At 39.5% G+C, this 23,223-nt stretch overlaps 1 protein-coding gene across 4 annotated transcripts in view; it reads left to right on the top strand.

Moving 5' to 3' along the window:
• ZRANB3 (zinc finger RANBP2-type containing 3) overlaps nucleotides 1-23,223 on the top strand; it is a 121,921-nt gene that overhangs the window by 19,239 nt on the left and 79,459 nt on the right. For all 4 annotated transcript variants that reach the window (XM_054043915.1, XM_054043917.1, XM_054043918.1 and 1 more), the window contains 3 exons: nucleotides 11,504-11,522; nucleotides 18,206-18,384; nucleotides 22,345-22,576. In XM_054043915.1, coding sequence (XP_053899890.1) covers nucleotides 11,504-11,522; nucleotides 18,206-18,384; nucleotides 22,345-22,576 — 430 coding nt within the window. The remainder of the gene's footprint in view (nucleotides 1-11,503; nucleotides 11,523-18,205; nucleotides 18,385-22,344; nucleotides 22,577-23,223) is intronic.

Consider the following 23,223-nt stretch of genomic DNA (forward strand, 5'->3'; position numbering starts at 1 on the left):
CCTGCATCTGCCTTCTGTAGGCACTGGAAGTATCCTGAAAATCATCTGACCTTCCACTTCTTTTAAGCGTCTTTCCCTGCTGAGTTTAGTCATTCTTGACCCATTCCAGAGGAAATCTAGACGTGTCATTCATTCTAACATGCAGCTCAATCAGTGTATTTTTCCCTGCTCCCATCAGGCTCCTCTTCAGCCTCATGTCCACATCTCGTATCCTTGTTCCTGGCAGACAGCCCACTTTTCTGTTCTCTGGATCTGATCTGGTGTCAGGGCTGTCAATTCTGAATATGGAGTCCCCGATCACATAGATCTGTCTCTTCCTGGTGTTGGTATTAATCTGTCTTATGTTCTCTCTCATAGTCTCCTGTACATGATCCCCATTTTTCCTTAGGCTTCAATCCCTGGCTATCTCAATCATCAATTCCTCTTTCCTATATATTTATGAAGAACTCATAGACATGATGATCATGACTGCTAAATTTCTAATTTCTAGGTCACTGGTCTGAATCCACCAGTTTCCATATCAAAAGATAGGTTACCCAACAGTCATAGCGAATGTGAAATAAGTGGATGTTGGTCCACTTCTTATGCAAATCTACTTCATAAAAATTACCCTAGTTGGTGAACTACATAGTTTCAGAAGCCACGGATTGAATGGGTATAGAGAATGAACTATTAACTCTTGCTACTCTAAAGCTTATCTTGAGTAGGATTTAAAGATATGTTGTTAGCTAACATATTCTCAAGCCTAGTTTAGACTTTGTCATATGCTAAGCCTAGCTTCAACTTGACCAGTTTAGCACGTTAGTGTACGCGGCCTTTTAGAATATTAGGCTTTTAGAATATTAGATGATGTTCGTATTTTAACTGACACATAAGGCTGGAGAGGCCGTGTCTCCACACTGAGGTTGAGGAACATTGGAACGTCAATGTAGGAACTTGCATAATCACTGTTTGTGTTGTATCTCTTCTGTGAATAAGTGCCATGTCTCTAGTGCTGCCAAGTAGGAACATCTGATGTGTGCTAAATTCACTTTTAAAATACCTAATGTAAATCAAGAGCAAACCATGCCTAATTTAAATCATTTGGGACTCTATTTTTGGTGGAGTAGCCCAGGTTATTTATGCAAAGAAGTCATCTCACTTTGTTATAGTTTTATGACTGCATACTGTGATTACTGACACACAAATGTAATGGATGTTTGCGCACTTCTATATAAAAATATATTCAGTTCACATACTCTAAATATCCCTGGGTAAGATGTTAGTACTAAAGTGTTGACTTGTGAGTAGGAGGCAAATTATATGTTGTAGTGTTATATAAAACTGACTCACATGAGTGGGTGAGAATCCCAAGAATATCAGGACACTCACACTAGTGAAGGCAACATGTGAGCTTCCTCTGTAAAGTATGTTTCCAACAGATTGCATAAGGCTTGTATTTATTGAAGAAAACTGCATTATTTTTTCATAACCTTGGTGAAAAATCACTTTACTACTAGAACTTGTTAAAGTGCTTTTGCTTTACCTGCCTTTCTTTCAGAAATATACATAGCAGTATAGGGCTTCTGTTCTCCCAAAGTTACATTTAGCTCTTGATTTAAAAAAAAAAAAAAAAAAAAAAAAAGTCAGTAAATAACTTACTAAAATTAATTAGAAGCTTAATTTGGTTGTATAAATAGCTACATTAGGTTAAAACTTGATAATAGCTATAAACATTCATTTATGAAGGGTTACCAAAGCTAACTGTCCAGGTTTAAAAAGAAACTTCCTTTATAAGTATGTTACTCTGAAGTTGTATATTATGGGGATTCTCGCAATATCCCCGATGCATGAGGAACTAGCCATTGTCAGATCGGATACTGGGCTAGATGGACCACATGTCTACACCATATGATTATTCGTATGCTTATAATATGATAAAGTGTACAGTTAACTAGATACAGGTTGTATTGTATTGTCTAATTTTGATTGTAAACCTGCAGGGACAGACATTGTGTGGTGCCAAACACAGAAACTGCTCTATTTAAGAAAAAAAGGAAAGGAAAAGACTCAGGTGCGTTTAAGGCATAATGTTAACAGGCCAGAGTGCTTTAAATCAAGATAGCTACTGTTAACACTATTTCTGCAGGTGTGTTGCTCTTAAAACTTCTCTTGTGGAATTCCTGTAACTACCTACTAACCTCTGCAGATGATAAGATACCTACGTATGTGGTATCTTTGCCATCCAATCTGTTTTCACAGTGTTCACATTTATGAGACTACATTTGTACACTGTTGTAGGGTACAGTCCAGTGTGGCAATGTGTTTACTGGGTCTCTAGTTAACTCTCGCATGCCCAGGAGTTTCAAAATATCATTGCCTTTTTGGTGTCTGCAGTAATAAGGCATTCTAGTTCTTTAATATAAATTGTTGGCTTAGCCCTCTTGAGTACCAGCAGTTGCTTCCCTGATTAGCAACACTTCAGAAATAACTCTCTCTACCTTTTCGTACTTAGGCCTTTTCTGCTGCTGGGGTCGCAGAGCTAGGTTGTAGATTCCTTCCCTGTTCCTGCCACCTGCTTGGTTGATCCCAAGCCCAATCCAGTTCTCTCCGGGATTCAGTGTTTGGACAGTCTGCCAGCACTTCCTGCTCTGTGCAGGTCACTCCTCACAGGGAACTGCCTTAAATCCTGGCATGCCTCACACCTTCTTGGCTCTTCAGTTTGAGCTACATGCTTGCCTTTTATCCTATAGCCTTGTCACATGACTGTCAACTGCCTTTCCCTCTTCCCATTTCACATCATGGCTTGCTTCAGCTTGGTCACATGATACTTCCAGGGGAATTCAACACTCAAAATGCTTGGTCTTACAGGCTCAGAGTCTTGGAACAGGACTGGCTAACGCTGGACTACAACTGTTTCTAAAGGGATAGACTGCTCTGTTACATATACAAAGAAAATATGAGCATGAAATTCTCGTTTCCTTCCCCACTGATCCATATTATAATGCAATAGGGTTGTAGGATAGGGGTGCCCAAACTTTTTGCCCTGAGGGCCACATCTGGGTATGGAAATTGTATGGTGGGCCATGAATGCTCATGAAATTGGGGGTTGGAGTGCAGGAGGGGGGTAAGGGCTCCAGCTGGAGGTGCGGGCTCTGGGGTGGCCAGAAATGAGGAGTTTGGATGCAGGAGGGGGTTCCGGGTTGGGGGGGGTGAGGGTGAGGGCTATGGCTGGGGATGCGGGCTCTGGGGTGGGGCTGGGGATGAGAGGTTGAGAGTGCTTCAGGCTGGGACCGAGGGGTTTGGAGGGTGGGAGGAGGATCAGGGCAGAGGGTTGAGGTGTGGGAGGGGGGCAGGGGTACACACTCTGGGCGGTATTTCCCTCAAGCAGCTCCAGGAAGCAGTGGCATGTCCCCCATCCAGCTCCTACACAGAAGCGCGGCCAGGCAGTTCTGTGCACTGCACCGTCCACAGATGCCACCCCTATAGCTCCCATTGGTTGCGGTTCCCGGCTAATGGGAGCTGTGGCAGCAGTACTTTGGGTAGGAAGCAGTGTGCAGAGCCTCCTGGCTGCCTCTATGCATAGGAGCCGGAGGGGGGACACGCTGCTGCTTCTGGGAGCTGCACGCAGCCACGGCACGCGCGGAGCAGGGCAAGCCCCCGAACCGGCTCCCCAGCAGGAGATCGAGGGCCAGATTAAAATGTCTGATGGGCCGGATGCAGCCCATGGGCTGTAGTTTGCCCACCCCTGCTGTAGGAGCTTACTGTTATCCTACCGGATCCCTATAGCATGCTTGTATGTAAGGGGTAATTCTAAAATATGGACATCTTAATTTTAATAAATGTATGTACTCTGATTTCCACTGCAAATGAAACTTTTCATTTTAGGGCTTTACTATTTTAATGTGAACATTCCTCTCTTTTCCGTGTGTCTTCCTGCCTTCCCATTTCCCCTGTTCTTTCTTCTTAAGGGAACTCCCAGATCTCTAAACTTTACAAATAGTGTAGTGTACTCTGTCCGTGGAAAGTTGGGCCATCTCTCTTTTGAAATGTAGTCTCCCTACACAGGCCAGCACAGCCAAAAATGTGCAACTTTGCTTAGTGTTTCAACAGTTAGTACACGTGACTTACTCCACTCAAGCAAGCCTAGCTTGTATGACAGCAACAACACTCTGAAACGACACTCAACCAGCACAGAATGATTGGATTAGCAGATGGAGAATTACTGGATCCCTACTACATTATATCAGCAGTCCTCAAGCTTCAACTGTATCCCCTGACAGGCCAGGTAGCTTGAGCTTTCAGCACCACTTAACTCATGCTAAAGATTTTTGTGTATGGATGACAGTTGGGTTAGGGGCAAAACTTGAGTTATAGTTCCTGTGCACAATGCAGTGAAGACAAGTCCTCAGTCACTTCTGCAGATAAACTGATGAAAGGTATATTTTGTAAACTGTCTGGAATTCCCCCACTTGGGTAGGGAGAAACTCATGATTCCATGCTCAGTGTAAAGTCCTCTGTTATAGGCCTTTATAGGTTGATGAGCCATTCACAGGACCACCCTTATTTTAGAGGGCGTCTGTCTTCTCCTAAGAAACCATATAATCAGAAATATTTAAGCACTTGTAATCTGCTAGAGCATTATACAGACCATGGAAGTAGACAAGGTCCCTGCCTTAGGATCTTGGAATCTAAGAATGATACTATGAAAAGGGACTCTAGATGCCTATGTTGGGAGAGTAATCTCTCTCTAGTTGGCAAGAAAGCATGACATTTTCAAAGCTCTCAAGAGACGTTTTTAGTATTGCAAGATAATCCTGGATTATCTGGTTTCATGGTCCACTAAGGGCACTGATCCATGTGGTTTAGCATGACCCCTTAAACTATATTGTCAGACGCATTTAGAGCAGGGTTTCAAAAGCACGGTGATGGAGCTTAGTGAAACCTTAAGGGAAGGAAACATTTAAATGAGTTTGTGAGGAGAAAGATTAACCTTAGTTATAGTACCTATGTATGCACTTGAGACATCAATGTCCTGGTGCACCTCGCTCTTTTCCCCACATACATTTACAATTGCCATGCTGCCTGATCAGGCAAATTTTCCTTTTTAACTTTTGGTGTCTGTATTTTAATGGTGGACTTCAGACTTTGCTTTATTATTCTGAAGTAAACACAATAAACAAAAAAACAGTGTTGTCCCTCAGATCACTCTGCATGCCTTCTTTTATGAACTGAACTCCTGAGTGACATCATTATGTATGGAGCCATTGTTTATCCTACCATTACAATGGTACACCAGCATGTGCAGTAGGTTGGAGTGAGATTCTAATGCTTGTTGTTGGAATAACAGCCAACTTCTAAGACACGTTCACAGAGATTCCAGCATTAATCACTGAATCTCTATGAAAGAAGATACAGCCTTTAAAATAATAATAAAAAAATCTTCCTTTTTTCTTAAAAGACACGGAAGTTATTTATCATTGACCATAAAGTTTTCAAAATGGTTGGACTGGATTACTAAAGAAGATGTGTCCAAGACATCCAGTATTGTTCTTCCTGCTTTCCTGAAACTTTTGGCCATGCGGGCTGATCCTATAACAGGATATGAAACGGAGTGTCTCATAGCTTGTATTTGCATTCTTGGATATAGTTATTACTAAGGTGTCATATGAACAGATGGGATATGAATGATGAAGCCTGAATTGAGTAACTACCAGTGGAGGGGAAATGACTAATTGAACTTCAAAGAACAAGAAGTCTGTCTTCCTGCAGTCAAAATATGTGAACTAGAAATACAGATTTGTACCTTCACTTGTATCTGAAGACCTGTTTCTCCTACTTAGACAGCATGAAATTTTGATTCTAGTGTTGGCAGCTAGTCTGAATACATTAATATAGGAGATAGTGAAGTGAAAGCTTTTAGCTTAAACAGAGATTTCCCTTTAAAAAGAGTATGTAATACTAAATAGAGGTCTTTAAGTCATAAAGCTCTGATTTGTGTGTCTCATGAATTCTATATATTTAGGCTACAATGACAGGTGAGTGGCTATATTTTCCAGTATAATTCCAAGTGATCATAAATTGGAGGAGTTGTACAAAACATTCAATACTTTCTTTCACAGCAATGGAATACATGACTTCCACAGCATGGCTTCACTTTCCTTGGCCCAGACTCTACTGGACAAAATCAGTTCTCAGACCTAGAGATCTCAATCTGTTGTTGCTATATTAGCTGTGCACAAATTTAAAATTCTGATTGTGGAACAATGAACAGTGTATTGGGGTTGAATCCTTTAAATTAGTGGTTCTCAACCAGGGGTCCGGAGCCCCCTGGGGGGCTGTGAGCAGGCTTCTGAGGTCCGCCAAGCAGGACCAGCATTAGACTCGCTGGGGCCCAGAGTGGAAAGCCAAAGCCCCACTGCATGGGTCTGAAGCCCTGAGATCTGTCATCCAGGGTTGAATCAAAGCCTGAGCAATGTAGCTTCGTGGGGGCCCTCTGTGGTGTAGGGCTCCAGGCAGTTGACCTGTTTGCTACCCCCTAATGCCAGCCCTGGCTTTTATATGCAGAAAAAACAGTTGGCACACGTGGGCCATGGAGTTTTTATAGCATGTTGAGGGGGACCTCAGAAAGAAAAAAGGTGAGAACCCTTACTTTAAATTATTTTAGCTGTAATCTAATCAAAATATATTCTGTTCCCAATCTTTTATTAGTTTTCTCATAATACATGGTTATCTATTTTTACCTCTCTTTCAGAATCTCATCTGAAGTGTCATATCAAAACTTCAATTTATGCTTGAGTCTAAATCAGCAGTTTTCAGACTACAGTAGAATCTGAGTTACAAACACCCTCAGGATTGGAGGTTGTTCATAACTCTAACTCTAAACAAAATGTTATGGTGGTTCTTTCAAAAAGTTTACATCTGAACATTGACTTAATAGAGCTTTGAAACTTTATTATGCAGAAGAAAAATGCTGCTTTTAACCATCTTAATTTAAATGAAATAAGCACCGAAACAGTTTCCTTACCTTGTCAAATCTTTTTTTAAACTTTCCCTTTATTTTTTTAGTAGTTTACATTTAACACAGTACTGTACTGTATTTGCCTTTTAAAAAAAAATTGTTTCTGCTGCTGACTGATTGCATACTTCCGGTTCCAAATGAGGTGTGTAGTTGACCAGTCAGTTCGTAACTCTGCTGTTCATAACTCTTAAGTTCTACTGTAGTTTTCAAAATCAGCAACCCACTGGTGACATGTGGATCTGCACCTCTTCATATTCAAGCAGTGATGCATCCTGTTAATTGCAGCCTAATACAGCACTCAGGGATTTAGAGACTTTTCTGAGCCATTAACCAGGGTTTAGAGAAGGACAGCAAGCACTCCTTTGCACTAGGTTCATGCTATTTTTGGAAAGTATCTTTGGTCAAATATGCAGATGCCTCCAAAAGTGGATTGCTAGCGCAAACACGGAGGACAAAACCAAATTACATGTGACATAAAGAGATTTGAACAATGGGAACTGCAGACAGAGAGAGAGAGAGAGAGAGCGCTTTAACAAAATAAGAAGATGTCATTGTAAAACCACAAACATTTGCAGCAGGGTTCTGTGTGAGGTCTGTATGATAGGTTATATAAACCCCATACTGGAGAAGATGGGATTAAGGAACATGTGCTCCAGAAACCTGTTGTCCTTACCAGTGTCTCATACTATGCTATTAAATATGCTATATAGTGGTCTCGTATTATTAACACTGCATTACTAAAATTTCATTACCCTCACATTTATCGCTTCTCGGCTCTATGAGCTGTGGCGCAAACGTAGTATCTACTGTACTGTGGAGTATTGTAAGATTACTATACTGCACTTGTCAGCATAAATGGGTATATGGGTTATAAAGTTTTGATATCTTTTACAATGAAATATGCTATATAGGTGCAATATATTGTTCACTGAGATTTGAAATGGCTAGTTATTGTTTCAGAATGCATGTTTGTTCTGTAACTAATTGCTATTGTTTAGCTCATTTTCTGAATCCATGTAGTCAGTATAAAAAAAAAATCAGAGTTGCCCAACAGAGACTGCCGCAGCATGAGAATTAATTAGAATGTGTGTACTTGTCTTATAAATGGATGATTAATGTACAGAAGCAATTTTGGAAAGAAGTTATTAAAATGAAGATTTACTTTATAAATCCTAGGGTCAAACTACATAAATTTCAGTCCAGGCAATTAACAGTCAATATGACGGACAACATTAATCACTAATTTTTGAGTGAGTGAAAACTGAACTGATTGTAACATTAAGATAGAACTGTGTATTAGTTGACCAGCAAATAAACATGCTTTCTAAGTGCATATTAAACACACTATTGGCCAGACACTGAACTTCTATTAAAACAAAAGATTCTCTTCTAGCCTCAGTTTTTGTTACTCTATATTTAATGTATAAAATGAAAAATCTTTAAGGCCCATGGACATGTCCAGTAGTTAAAATTCCATTTTTTCCAAAGCTATGACTGGTATATTGTTTCCTCAACATGAAAAATCTTTAAGCACTGCTTAGACAATACATGTATGAATAAATCTGTTTCTGTTGATGGTTCTAAGAAAAGTAATAGAGCTGAATTCTACATTGGCAGGGTGCATCTTATTGTGCATTATGGAAACCTCTAAGTCAGTGGGACTGCCAGGATCATTAATTGTTTAAAGGTAGAATGGTGACTGTTTCGTGTGCAGAAAGAATGTGCTTCTACGGAGGAAAGATGCCAGTGCCCGCAAGAAATACCTTTCTTATTTTTACCTGACACTTAAGACTAGCAACAGAGGGTCCTGTGGCACCTTTGAGACTAACAGAAGTACTGGGAGCATAAGCTTTCGTGGGTCAGAACCTCACTTCTTCAGATGCAAGTAATGGAAATCTCCAGAGGCAGGTATATATCAGTGTGGAGATAACGAGGTTAGTTCAATCAGGGAGGGTGAGGTGCTCTGCTAGCAGTTGAGGTGTGAACACCAAGGGAGGAGAAACTGTTTCTGTAGCTGGATAGCCATTCACAGTCTTTGTTTAATCCTGATCTGATGGTGTCAAATTTGCAGATGAACTGAAGCTCAGCAGTTTCTCTTTGGAGTCTGGTCCTGAAGTTTTTTTGCTGTAAGATGGCTACCTTAACATCTGCTATTGTGTGGCCAGGGAGGTTGAAGTGTTCTCCTACAGGTTTTTGTATATTGCCATTCCTGATATCTGACTTGTGTCCATTTACCCTCTTGCGTAGTGACTGTCCAGTTTGGCCAATGTACATAGCAGAGGGGCATTGCTGGCATATGATGGCATATATAACATTGGTGGACGTGCAGGTGAATGAGCCGGTGATGTTGTAGCTGATCTGGTTAGGTCCAGTGATGGTGTTGCTGGTGTAGATATGTGGGCAGAGTTGGCATCGAGGTTTGTTGCATGGGTTGGTTCCTGAGTTAGAGTTGTTATGGTGCGATGCGTGGTTGCTGGTGAGAATATGCTTAAGGTTGGCAGGTTGTCTGTGGGCGAGGACTGGCCTGCCTCCCAAGGTCTGTGAAAGTGAGGGATCATTGTCCAGGATGGGTTGTAGATCACTGATGATGCGTTGGAGAGGTTTAAGCTGAGGACTGTAGGTGATGGCCAGTGGAGTTCTGTTGGTTTCTCTTCTGGGCCTGTCTTGTAGCAGGAGTCTTCTGGGTACACGTCTGGCTCTGTTGATTTGTTTCTTTATTTCCTTGTGTGGGTATCGCAGTTTTGAGAATGCTTGGCAATGACAAAAAAAAAGTGGCAGTTTTTTCTTTGGAAATCTCAAGCACCCCTATGAGTTGGAACAGGGTGTAATTCATAAAGTGTAAAAAAGTTGAAAATGGCTAAGAACTTAGAAATTGAATGGTAACAGACCATAAATTCCTGTGAAGATTGAACCTGGTGATATTCTAATTAATAAGAACTCTCAGTCATGCTTGTAGCTATTTCCATTGCTTCACACTGACTCAGCAGACATTCTAGGTTTCAGAGTGACACACACACCTCTCAGTAGGAGAGCACTTCAGTCTCCCTGGACACTCAATAACTGACTTAAAAGTGGCAATTCTTCAACAAAAAAACTTCAGAAACAGACTTCAATGAGAAACTGCAGAACTGGAATTGATTTGCAAACTGGACACTATCAAATTAGGCCTGAATAAAGACTGGGAGTGGCTGGGCACTACAAAAAGTAATTTTCCCTTTGTAGATACTCTCACCTTCTTGTCAACTGTTGGGAATGGGCGACAGCCACCTTGATTGAATTGGCCTCGTTAGCACTACAAAAAGTAAATTTACCTCTGTTGATACTCACCCCTACTTGTCAACTGTTGAGAATAGGCCACTTCCACCTTGGTTGAATTGAGCTCATTAGCATTGACCCCCCCACTTGGTAAGGCAACTCCCATCTTTTCATGTGCTGTAATATATATACACTACTGCTTACTATATTTTTCACTCCATGCATCTGAGTGAAGTGGGTTTTAGCCCACGAACGCTTATGCCCAAATAAATTTGTTAGTCTCTAAGGTGCCACAAGGACTCATCGTTGTTTTTGCTGATACAGACTAACACAGCTACCACTCTGAAACAGTCCTAATAGTAGCATATTATTTAATATTATAAGCAAACAATTTAGTGAAGTAACTAACATCAGACATCTCTGTCAAACATGATAGGTAGAGACAGGTAAGGGCATTGGCCAATGTGTAAATTAGGAGCAATATGAAATAGCTGTCATTTTATCATTCATTATTTTGTACTATATGTCTCAAAATCTGAAATTGCTATATACTATCACACACAACCTGGGATTGCAACAACATGCATATATTCCAAACAAGTATTGTAGGATATACTATTTCTCACTACGATCAGCTAGTACTGGTCTTACTGTGAATAACACTAGACAGATAAATTCTGAAATTGAAAAATTCAAGTTGATATACATTATAACATGTATAAAGATAAGATTTGTTTGTGGAAGATGAAAGTGGAAGTCAACTTCGGTTTCTACTGTAAAAGTGGCTGGAGAAACCTTCAGAACAAGTAGTTACTCCGATTCACAGCTATCTGATTTTTCTGACAGATAAATAATATGTAGCTGAAGGGGCGGAGAACATTGCTTCATCCTCTGTGAAAGACACTAAACTAGAAGATACAAAGCTTCTATTGAACATGTAGATGGATATCACATTTAATGTAATGCTAGACTGTACCTGATTTAATACCTTGTTCTAAACTCTAGCATAAATATATTTGATAAATATGTTTTTAGAAGAGTTAACATTCTGGTAGTATTTATTACAGTATTCAATCTCTTTCTGGTGGGTTTCAATCATAGGGTAGGTGACAATAAAGCTAACTTTTGTTCTTAATCTATCACGCCATTAGTCTTTTTTTTAATTATTAAAATAAATCTGTAGATAAATGTAATTTTAATTATTTTATATGTTGTATTTACTGTTACATTTCCCTCTTTTGCATCTAGGTGTATGATAGCTGATGAGGTAAGTTATTTTCCATCTTCCTATCTAATATCACTTTTATTACTTTTAACCTTGTTAAGAATGTCTCTTTTTGTGGGGGAGGGAAAGGGGTGGGCTAGGAATGAGAGAGGCGTCATTATTATAATGCTGATTAGATTCAATGAAGCTGTCTAAGTAAAGAAGTGAAAGTTGAAGTTGTGACTGCCTGGTTTAAAAGTAAATTTGAACAACTTGTTTTTAAAGATCAATTTTAATTGCTTATTGTGGATGTTAAAGCGCCTCTCCTGAAAAATCCTTAAAATATTAACTTTACTTATGCAGTAGTTTTAAGCAATTCTGTCGCTGTGTAGATTGTTTATTTGTGGCTTAAAAATAGCAATCTTAAACTGAAGCGACACCTGTTTTAAACAAATAGTTGCAAATATGAATCTATGCAATGTGTACTTAATAAAGTAATACATCTCAGAGAATGAAATAATGATTCTTTGACTTCTTAGGGAAATGTAAATTCTTTGTATATTACAGCATGGTGCCTTTGACTATGCTGTGTAACCAATCATGTCACTTACATGACTATATCTTCAAAGTACTATATAGAGTCAAGGCAGAATTTTTTTCTTTCTCAGTATAGCTTGCTAAGTCATTTGTGGAGCTAGGAACATAACTCATTGACTGTCTTATTCAGGTACACATCATTATATTTATTATTTTAGTTTCTTCAAATTTCTAAAATACAACTTTAAGTGCCTATCTTGTCTATCTGTGAATTAACACACACACACACACACACACACACACACACACACACACACACACACACACACACACACACACCAATAAATAGAGGACTGCTTACCCTAATATTAACAGCTGTGGGGAAGATATGGGGGGAAATTGCATTTTGCAGAATGAAAGCTTAACAAATGTGGGCACTGGTGAATCAAGGTGGGGAATAGGGCTGCTGGAGTTCTCCAGCCTAGGGTGAGGGTCCAGGGTCTAATAGCATGGAGTGATCAAGTGATAGAGATGCAAAGGCTTACAGTTAGATTTAATATCCCTTGGGCTCTCCAAGGGTTGGAGGCCGGGTAGGCTTCTCTGAGTGATATTTTTAGGCCCCTAGAGCTTTCCTGCCTAGAGTGCGTGAGTGAGTTTCCTCTCAGCAGCTCCTCCTTCTCTATATATAGGGAGCTCCAGCTCAAGCATTTCTACTAATCTCAACTGCAATCTTGTTTTCTGGGAAGAAAACCCTTTGGGGTACCCAGCCTATTTAAGATTATGTGCACCATCTACTGTAAATAAAATTAGTATTCACTCAAAATTGCAATAAGGGGATTATCTGTGATTTGTCTTATCCTCTAGTTATAATGAACTGAATGATAGCTCTGTATTTCAGTTGTAGTACTGTTCTTCATATGGATAAAATGTTTTTATAATATTCCTTATTAATTTAATTTTAATTTCCATCTACTTCAGTCGGTTAAAAATATAATATTGTTTATTATTAATTTTTTATCCTGGGCACACATTTCATAAATTGTGCATTCAATACTTCACTTAATACAGAATTATTATCCATTTATATTGCCCATAAATTGAAATAGTGTAGAAAGTTAGATACCAAAAATATTCCTGCCTAGAAAGATTTGCAGTCTGAAAACACTGTGGTTAGCATATCTGCTATTGTTCTACTTTTACGGTCAGTGCTGAAAAATTGATAACTAGGGCCCTACCAAATTCATGGCCATGAAAAACATGTAATGGATCATGAAATCTGGTCTTTTGTGTGCTTTTACCCCATACTATAAATATTGCTAGGGGGAGACCAGCATTTCTCAAATTGGGAGGCCTGACCCAAAAGGGAGTTGCAAGGGGGGGGCGGGTCGTGGTATTGCCACACTTACAAACTGCGCTGCTTTCAGAGCTGGGCAGCCGGAGAGCAGCAGCTGTTGGCCAGGCGCTCAGTCTTGAAGGCAGTACCCTGCCAGCAGCATACCATGCCACCCTTACTTCTGCACTGCTGTCTTCAGAACTGAGCAGCTGGAGAGCGGCGGCTGCTGACTGAGGGCCCAGCTCTGCAGGCAGCAGTGCAGAAGTAAGGGTGGCAATACCATACCATGCTATCCTTACTTCTGCACAGCTGCTGGCGTCAGCTCTGCCTTCAGAGCAGGGCTCCCAACCAGCAGCCACCACTCTCAGCTGCCCAGCTCTGAAGGCAGTGCAGAAGGGTAGCAGTACCGCAAGCCCCCCATGCCCTACAATAACCTTGCGACCCCTCCGCAACTTCTTTTTGGGTCAGGACTCCTACAACACCGTGAAATTTCAGATTTAAATAGCTAAAATCATGACATTTATGATTTTTTTTAATCCTCTGACCGTGAAATTGACCAAAATGGACCGTGAATTTGGTAGGGCCCTATAGATAACCAAAGATAGTGTTTCCCATTAAAATATCTTCATTGTTCCTGTGCAGCGTTTTCATTTCCACAAGCTCCCAAATGGACTCCAGTCCAAAAAAATCTATTTTTAGCTTTTTGGTAGGATCTTACACCAATCAGTGGTCTGCATTACATATTTTTGTTGTGGATTTTCATCAAACCACTTAAACCATTGTCTATAACCTATTTCAGAAATATTTTCATTGCAGAAAATGACATAAATACGTATTTTCTCCAATAACTATTTTTCATATCAAATATCAACTCCAAAGAACCATGTCTGTCTGCTAACGAAGGAATGTTCCCAACAGTATACTCTCAAGTGATTTGTCTAATTAATTTTTAAATAATTCAAGAAATGGTACTCCCATCATTTACATATGGAGACTATTCCATAGCAAAATAATTCTTACCAATAGAAAATGTTTCCTGACGTTCAGTCTAATTTATTTATTCATTTGTTTATTGCATATCTCATCCTGGTTTTCCTAGTTATATTATATTCCATGGGCTACCCTCTCATCTTCAGTTTTCCCATACATAAAATAAGGGTTAAAAAACTTCTATACATCACATAAGTATTGAGGATTGATTTTAAACTTTTGTCCAGTGTTTAAGATGAAATATGCTTTGTAAGTGTTAGGTATTAAGTATCTTCACCCTTTAAATACTTGTAGAAGATTATAACATTCCTCTGCCCTCTTAATTGTCATTTGGCCAAGCGCTACTATGAATATTATAAACTTTCCTCATAAATCAGTCCCTCAAATGTGTCAGTCACTTCTGTTGCTCCTTTCTGTTTTCTCTTCTGTTTGTTCATATCTTTCTAGTTTTGAGGAGCCAAGAAGTAATGTGGTCATTCCATTTGCCATGTCACCAGAATTGGAAGTGAGGGATTATCATCTCCCTTTTCTGTGATGTAATGTGTCTGTATATGTAACTCCAAATTTCATTCAATTTTTGCTACCATATTGCATTCCAAATTAACACCCAGTATACTGCTGCCTTAGGCTTTCAATAGCTGTGGGGATGAGGTGGTGTATTTATATATACACCTCTCTCTAAAAATTTAATCTTCTCTTCCTAAAGTGCCTACCACCACCAATTCTTTTCCCCCCCAATATCAATAGATTTGTCTATATCTTAGTGTCATTGCTATGAGATTTCCCAGTGGTGCTTGGGGAGGAGCCTTATGATGACTAGTTATTGAGATCTCCTTATATCAAGTCACTAATATACTATACTTAGATACATATCTGAGTTGATCATGTCTTTACTGTGAGTATTCACACAGCACTGATTAAGCTTCCGAAGTCTTGTTCCAGAATGCACTTGACTCCATGGGAAATCCAAGCAGAATTCTTTAAGGCCAACCTCTTCTTTGGTAGTTCAAAAGATCTTATCAGGAATCTGAAGGGTAGGTTCCCAGGTCATTACAATAACTTACCTTAGTTGTTCCTTCTAGGAATATTCAGATATGTTGGCATTTTTAACAGGAACCTTAAATTGAAGCCCTTAAGAGTTCACATCTGCCATCTCTTACCTTCTTTGTAATATACTTTGAGATCTACTGATGTAAAGTACTACACTTCTACCCCGATATAACACGACCCAATATAACATGAATTCGGATATAACGCGGTAAAGCAGCGCTCCAGGAGGGCGGAGGTGCGCACTCCAGAGGATCAAAGCAAGTTCGATATAACACGGCTTTACCTATAACGCAGTAAGATTTTTTGGCTCCCGAGGACAGCGTTATATTGGGGTAGAGATGTATATGACAAATAGGGGATATTATTACTATTATAATTATTATTATCTTCATTGTTGGTGGCCTATTTGAGTGGGGATTCTTATCCTTACACTGCCATGCTTTTTGTGCTTTTTCATTAAAGGTCCAAACATTGAGCCTTTACCTTTCCACCCTACCAAAGGTTACCTACCTAGAGTTATATGGGCCTCTTTTTGAATCTGTGGTATAGGGATGGTACTTCTCAGCCTCTGTTGATGGAAGTAACACTTTGCTATTTTGTTGGCTTGCTATGTCAAGACTGAATCTTCAGTGCTGATTCTCCTTTAAGTTAAGTTTATCTGGCATTATATTTACCTCTGTCACTTTTGTCAACAAAACAATAATTTCATGTTAATAAAATGTTGTCTGCTTATCATCTTTACCAATCCGTGTTTCTCCTCCAGAAGAGGTTTCACATTATATTTGACTTACACTCAAATATACTGAAGGCCTAAGAACTTATTTCTAGGATCCTAAAAAAGGATTGTAGGCCACTAAAACCACCTTCTTCCATTTGATTAAGGGCTATGTTTGTAAGGCATACTAGCAAGCATGATAACCTTCTCTAGATGACTGGGGCCATTATAAAAGTGATATGGGCCCCCTTCTGGGAATTTAGAGCTGAGATGATATCATGAGGAATATAACACTCGATCCTCTCTTCACTCCTTCATCAAACATCATCTTATGGCCCCATCCCTCTGTTACTTACCCCACCCTCTCTTAATGGCTCTTGACCAAAGGAGGTTGTACTAGGCTCATCAGGTATGCCCACTTCACTACAGTACTTCAGCTTGTTGTTTTTGGACTGTTTTGTGGGAGAAGACAGGACATTTGAGAAAGGGACATTACTTAGTGGTAACTTTATCTTTCTGTTCTTCAATCCCATATTCTTCCCTTTTTCTTACAGTTTCTTAATTTTGAATATGCTCTACTTCTTCCTTGACTCTGGGCTATGAGGTTTGGAGGCTGGGTTTATATACCCACTGGGAGTTTGCAGTCCGCTCTTTGCGATCTTACTTCCAGTAGGTGGAGCTAAAATGCTTGCTTTTATGGACTGTTCCTTTGTGGGATGACAGAAGAGGAAGGCCTTCAATAAATTGAAGTAAAGCAGGGGTTGGCAACCTTTCAGAAGTGGTGTGCCAAGTCTTCATTTATTCACTCTAATTTAAGATTTTGCCTGCCAGTAATACATTTTAACATTTTTAGAAGGTCTCTTTCTATAAGTCTATAATATATCACTAAACTATTGTTGTATGTAAAGTAAATAAGGTTTTTAAAATGTTTAAGAAGCTTAATTTAAAATTAAATTAAAATGCAAGGCCCCCCCCCTCTACCCCCCTCTGGACGGTGGCCAGGACCCGGGCAATGTGAGTGCCACTGAAAATCAGCTCGCGTGCCACCTTTGGCATGCGTGCCATTGGTTACCTATCCCTGAATTAAAGACATTTAATTCTCCCTTTTCTGACAATACTCCAGAATTAATAAGAAGTTTCTAGGGAACTCCAGAGGCATTGTCCCAAACTCTTATTACAGAGCTGCTACAGAAAGATGCAGTTCTCATTAACTGCAGTGCCGAGGTTTGAATTTTGTTTGTTTTCACAGAATTACTTGCTGAGCCATAAATCAGTTCATCATCTAGAAAGGATATACTGTGATCTACAAAATGGGAGGACATTTTCATAGCGAGATAGTCAAAGGAGATTTTTAAATGGTCACTTTAAAATGTTTTGGTAAAGTTCTAGAGTATTGATGGAACAAATAAATCTAAATAAAAGCCCAGACAGTTATATTGTTTATCTAAAATTTATGCAAGAGATGCATATTTCTACTTGTTTGATGCAAAACAGTCTCAAATTTGAAAATGTATTTTGTAAACTCTTTTAAATCCATTTCTCTTAAATATAGTTTGACCATAAAACTTTTTTCCTTTACATTACATCTTACAATTTTTACAGTTTTTTTTTAAATTGACTCTATCTGCATACAAACCAGATACTATTCCATGTAAAACAATCAGATACAATTTGAGTATAATTTAGTAGAAAAAAAGATTACTCTAAATTGAAGTTAAACATCTGAAAGAATTGCCCAATGGCTGAATATATTTTCTGTGGGCCTTTTGGAGCTCAAGGAGGTGAAGATTTTTGGCCTCCCCTCCCCTACTAAATTCATTATGTGCTTGCTCCAAAGCCTATTGAAGTCAATTGGAGCATTTCTATCAGTTTTAATGGGCTCTGGATCAGGCCCCAAGAACTTTTTACCAGTTCATTTTGATTTTAATTGAAAACCATACTTTGCAGTTTCTTTCCACAACATATTAGCTTGCCCCTTCTACTCATTTCTCCCTTTTACTGGTCTTCTCTCCCTCCATTTTTTTAAACTCATCTACTTTGGGACGTTATAAAAGGTGTGCAGGTTATGCTCACCTTTCAAATGCAGGTAATTACTTTACTTTTTTTGTGTGTCTTTCTTAGATGGGACTAGGGAAGACAATCCAAGCAATTGCCATTTCTTACTACTATAAAAAGGAATGGCCTCTCTTAATAGTAGTCCCTTCATCTCTGAAGTACCCTTGGATTGATGAGATGGAGAAATGGATTCCAGAACTCTGTCCAGATGATATCAGCATCATTCAGAACAAAACTGACACTGGGTGAGTGAAGTTTCTTATTCTTCTCCACAAAATTCTGTCATGATTTGTTCAGTAAACGCCTGTAAATTAAATGAAATTCACACAGCCCAACATCTATAAAAGCAAATGATGGTCTTGTGCACAAGACTGGGAGTTAGGCAACATGGGTTTTATTTCAGGCTCTACCAGAATTCATGTGTGACCTAAAGAAAGAAACTTAACTTCTTAACTTTAGTTTCCCCATTAAATACAAGCTATAATGCTTCCTTATCTCAGAGGAGTGATTTTAAAATTTAGGCCAAGATTTTCAGTTTAAGCCAGTTTTTAATCTCAAAAGCAACATAGTGATTTACAGTAATGTCTGGATGCACTTATAAAATGTCTTTCTTGGACAAGATAAACTGCTCTTTCTGATGTCTGAAGAATGCCAGCAAATGACTTGTCTACTCATAGAGACATCTACTGCAAATAGGACATCCAGGTTCCACTTGGGATTATTCAAAACATTTGTACCCTTCCCTGCGATGACCAAATAAGTCCAACATAAAAATATCCTGGAAATATTTGAAAGTGCCGGGAAAAAGTGTTATCATTTGATGTTAAGGAACAGTTGGCATTGACAATCAACTGAGATCCGCAAGAATGGTCTCAGAAGCTGTCTTTGGACTCTGAGTTCAGCTATTTCATTTGCAAAGGCATTGAAGCACTGTGTGCTTCATTGCAATGCCTTGATGGTGCTTAGTATCTATCAGAAACCAAGATGTGGAGGGTCTGGCCTACTGTCTGGAGCGATGGCAATCTGGCCTAGTAGTCATCATGGTGGCAGCTGGGCCAGGAATCAGAGCCAAAGGTTGGAACCAGAGTCAGGATTCAAGAGCACATTCAGAACAAAGCGAGAGTAGGGCTGGGAACAGGGCTGGAGCAGGCCAAGGGCTTTGGAGTCTGTCATGGCTATCAGGCAGGGGAGAGTACCAAGCCATGAAATGACGTGTGGCAGACTGAGTTGCTGTTTCTCCTATGAGACTTATATAGCTGCTCTAAAAGTCACTAGACCAGCTCTAAGTTGTGGATTGGCTAGAGGCTAGCACAGGAATAACTAAGCACTGCAAGTGCCTTTATCAGGCTCTAGTTCAGGGATGACTCACAGAATCAATTCTGAGGGTGAAGTTCAAACCAAGCCTACCTTGAAGTTCAGGTTGAAGATACCATGTACAACTCAAACCATGCCTCGTCTGTCTCCCAACTCTTAACCAAAATAGGTCAAACCCAGCTTCAGTTTTTGCACTAAGTCACATCTCAAAGTTCAGGATGCTGTTCACTGTTGACCCTTGACCTGAACTTGGAGAGTCTATAGTTTTGAGTAAAATGTAATCTATTTCTTAAATATGCTTATAGGACATTATTGAAGCTGTAATAGCAAGTAGAAGAGCCAAAATATATTTATTAAAAATAAGCTTAGCTGTAGGTTTTAACTGTTAAAGGCTTAGAGTGAGGTGTGGTGGAAGTTAGCATGTGCATGACCAAAGATTATGAAATTATACGTGCTTCGCCTAAGGTTATAAAACTTAGTAATATGTATTTTGTAATAGTTTAATAATGCATCTTGTGGTAGCCAGGTGAACCACAAGTAAACGGATGGTTACATCTGTTGTATTAATTTAGGTGATGCTAATATAACCTAGTCACTGTCCAACATTAAACAGTGATAAACAAGTTTCAGGGTTTGGTATATAGAGACTTCAGCTTGCTTTAATCCCATAGCAAATATATCATTAAAAATCTTCTTAATCTTTTATTAAAGATTAAAAAAGAAAAACAGTTAAACCATTTGAAACCTAAAGTATTAAGTCTCGCTTTCATGTTAACAACATCCCTTGTTCCCATTCCATTTAGCTGGAGAGAGTTTTTAGAAGGAAAACCTCCTTTGTTTGACAGTCTCTTAGATGGTATCAAAGATGGTAATAACTGTCCTTTGGTGGTAAAAGAGAAGAAGTTAATTGAGATGGGCTGAAGCTACTTTTGTCGCTGTTGTTGTTAAAATCCAATCCAGTTTCATCCCAGCTGTTGCCTGGGGTTCAGCTGGAGCCAGTAGAGGTGGCGATATCATCTGGGTCCCTTTCTCTCGTCTGGTCTGGTCAGGACAGCGCTCAGGATCAGGATGACAAAGATTCAGGGAGTCCAAGGAGATGGTGGGGGTGGCAGCCATGATGGTGAAGCTCACTCCAGTAGCCTGTTTTTCTCCCCAAGATCTCTTTCTTTAAGGACCCACAAAGGGAGCGGTAGACAGAATAGCCCATCCCTTCATTATTTTGTCCACCAGTTAAGCCTAGTTTCTGATGCATCAATTTTGGTTCATTGATTTCTGGCTCCACACTTTTCTTGTTTGCTAAGCATGTTCTTAACATAGTCCTTGAGTTATATTAGTAGGCCTTTTTGTTTGGAATAATTCAGTCTTTCTGTCTCCGTTTTTTACCTTTTCACCTCAGCATTTGTGACACAAGTTATTGTGACATCTTATGAACTTTTACATACTGTTTACAGTTGAGCTCATAATTAGAGTAAATTTGAAGACCCAGTTATCACAACACATCTTAGGGACTTTTTGGAATAAGAGCTAACCACACTAACATATTAAAATTATTGGGAAATGGACTGATGCAATGGTTAACTGTCAGAAATGTAATTATGGCAAATCAGAATACCACATATGAATAATCATAACCCTCTCCCGCAATACCAGATATGAATAGTGGGCTAAGATGTGATAAGATTTGGTTCCAGATGTATGTAGGTGGAATGAAAAAAGTGTATAAAAGGTTGTGAAACCTATGTCTAGTTGGGAAATTGGCGATTCCCAAAACTGTCATCTCCTCTTTTGGTGTGCTCCACTGACTGTTTTTTTCCATCTTTGTTTCTGTTGGTCTCCGTGAGGTTGTAAGAATGCACAGTGTAAGATTGTAAGTATGAACAGTGCAAGAAACCACTTTATTATATTTTAGGGTTACCATATTTTAATTTTAAAAAAGGAGGACACTCCACGGGGCCCCGGCCCCGCCCCACCCCCGCCCCTTCCCCACCCCCGCCCCAAAGTCCCCGCCCCAACTCTGCCCCCTCCCCTGAACGCTCCGCCCCCTGCTCCTCCCCCTCCCCTGCTTCCCGCGAATCAAATGTTTGCGGGAAGCCTGAAACAGGGAGGCAGCAGGTAAGCTGGGGCTGGGGCGGGGCTCTGGCTCTGGCATCTCCCGCCCGGCTCGACTCGGGCCCTGGGGCACCGGCCCCAGCGGCCCCGGCTGAGCACCACCAGGCCCTCCCTCCCTATTTTCCCGGACATGTCTGGCTTTTTGGGATTTCCTCCCGGATGGGGATTTGAGGCCCTAAAAGCCGGACATGTCTGGGAAAATCCAGACATATGGTGACCCTATTATATTTATCTTAGATGTATACATTTTTCTGTGATGTCAATCATATTTGTCCATATTAACTAACAGTCATAAAGTTTCTGTAGTTGCTTCACCAATCTCGTCTTAATTGACTTTAAGTAGCTGCCTGCATCTCTAGCATATCTTGCCAGTCAAATAGTTATCTTAGCATCGAGTTTGTATGTAGTTACCCACGTGTTTGGGGTGTACTGAATTCATCAGCAGTACATTGGGAGCTTGTGATTCAGTCATTGGCATCCTTAATGCATTGTCATGCATCATTGTATAATGTTATGTGTAATATATCTATTCTGGGAATGTGAAGTGTTTACAGAACTTTTGTGTGTAGTTTGCCAATGTTGCAGATGCTTGAACAGTTGATATTAGAGAATTTTGGCATTTAAACCAATAGGTATAGCAGTTGTATTTGACCTTATGCACACTTTCTTACTGGAGATTGTTTCTGTAAGACTTTTTCAGCATATTCACTTCTCTTTCTTCCTTTCTGGGTTAGTCCTGTTATGATAAATGAATAACCAAACCCCTGGATTTTCTTTTCTAGGAGAATATCGACCAGCAAAGTGTCAGTTTTGGGTTATGGCCTACTAACTACAGATGCACAGACTTTAGTAGATACTTTGTACAAACAAAATTTCAAGGTAGTCGTGGTTGATGAGTCTCACTATATGAAATCCAGGAATGCAACCCGCAGCAAGATTTTGTTGCCAATTGTGCAGAATGCTGCACGAGCAATTCTTCTTACTGGAACTCCTGCTCTAGGAAGACCTGAAGAGGTATTAAAAATATTGTTCTTTTTTAAAGGGATGATGGTTCATTAATGAAGTATATCATTTTATAAAGCCTGTAGATCTATACAGTTACATGCACTGGGACATTCTGTTACTTTATGCACTTATTACAATATGAAATATGAGTATCAGAAACCAGAAGAGGTTGCTTAATTTTGTGTTGGTTATATTGGGATTTTATAAAATATATTTGTATTTTTGTACTTACTGTTTCAAGCATACCAACAGTCAGAAAGATGACACTAGAGAGTAGCCTTTCAAGGAAAACTAATCTATTATATATATAATCTTTGCGCTTAACTAATACCAATATTTGATAAGATTTGTTGGTTCACTTTGAATTCAGTGCAAAATAATGCTTTCCATTCAGTTAACAAGTTCTCAATAATAATCTTCCCAACATGTGAAAAGCAAGTAGGCATGATAATTTTTACTTAATACTTTCACCGAACATTAATTAGTGTTAGGAATGCTCTAATAAAAACTGGGAAAAAAGCTCTATGAATCCCTGAAATCTCTCGGCTCATGACACAAAAGGTTTAATACAATTGCCCATCAGGAATTCTGTTCTAGGGTAGCAACAAACCGTATACGATTCAAGTCCCATTTCTTCAACATTACCAATGGGTTCA

The sequence above is a fragment of the Malaclemys terrapin genome, chromosome 11, assembly GCF_027887155.1.
Source record: "Malaclemys terrapin pileata isolate rMalTer1 chromosome 11, rMalTer1.hap1, whole genome shotgun sequence".
Lineage (NCBI taxonomy): Eukaryota > Metazoa > Chordata > Testudines > Emydidae > Malaclemys > Malaclemys terrapin.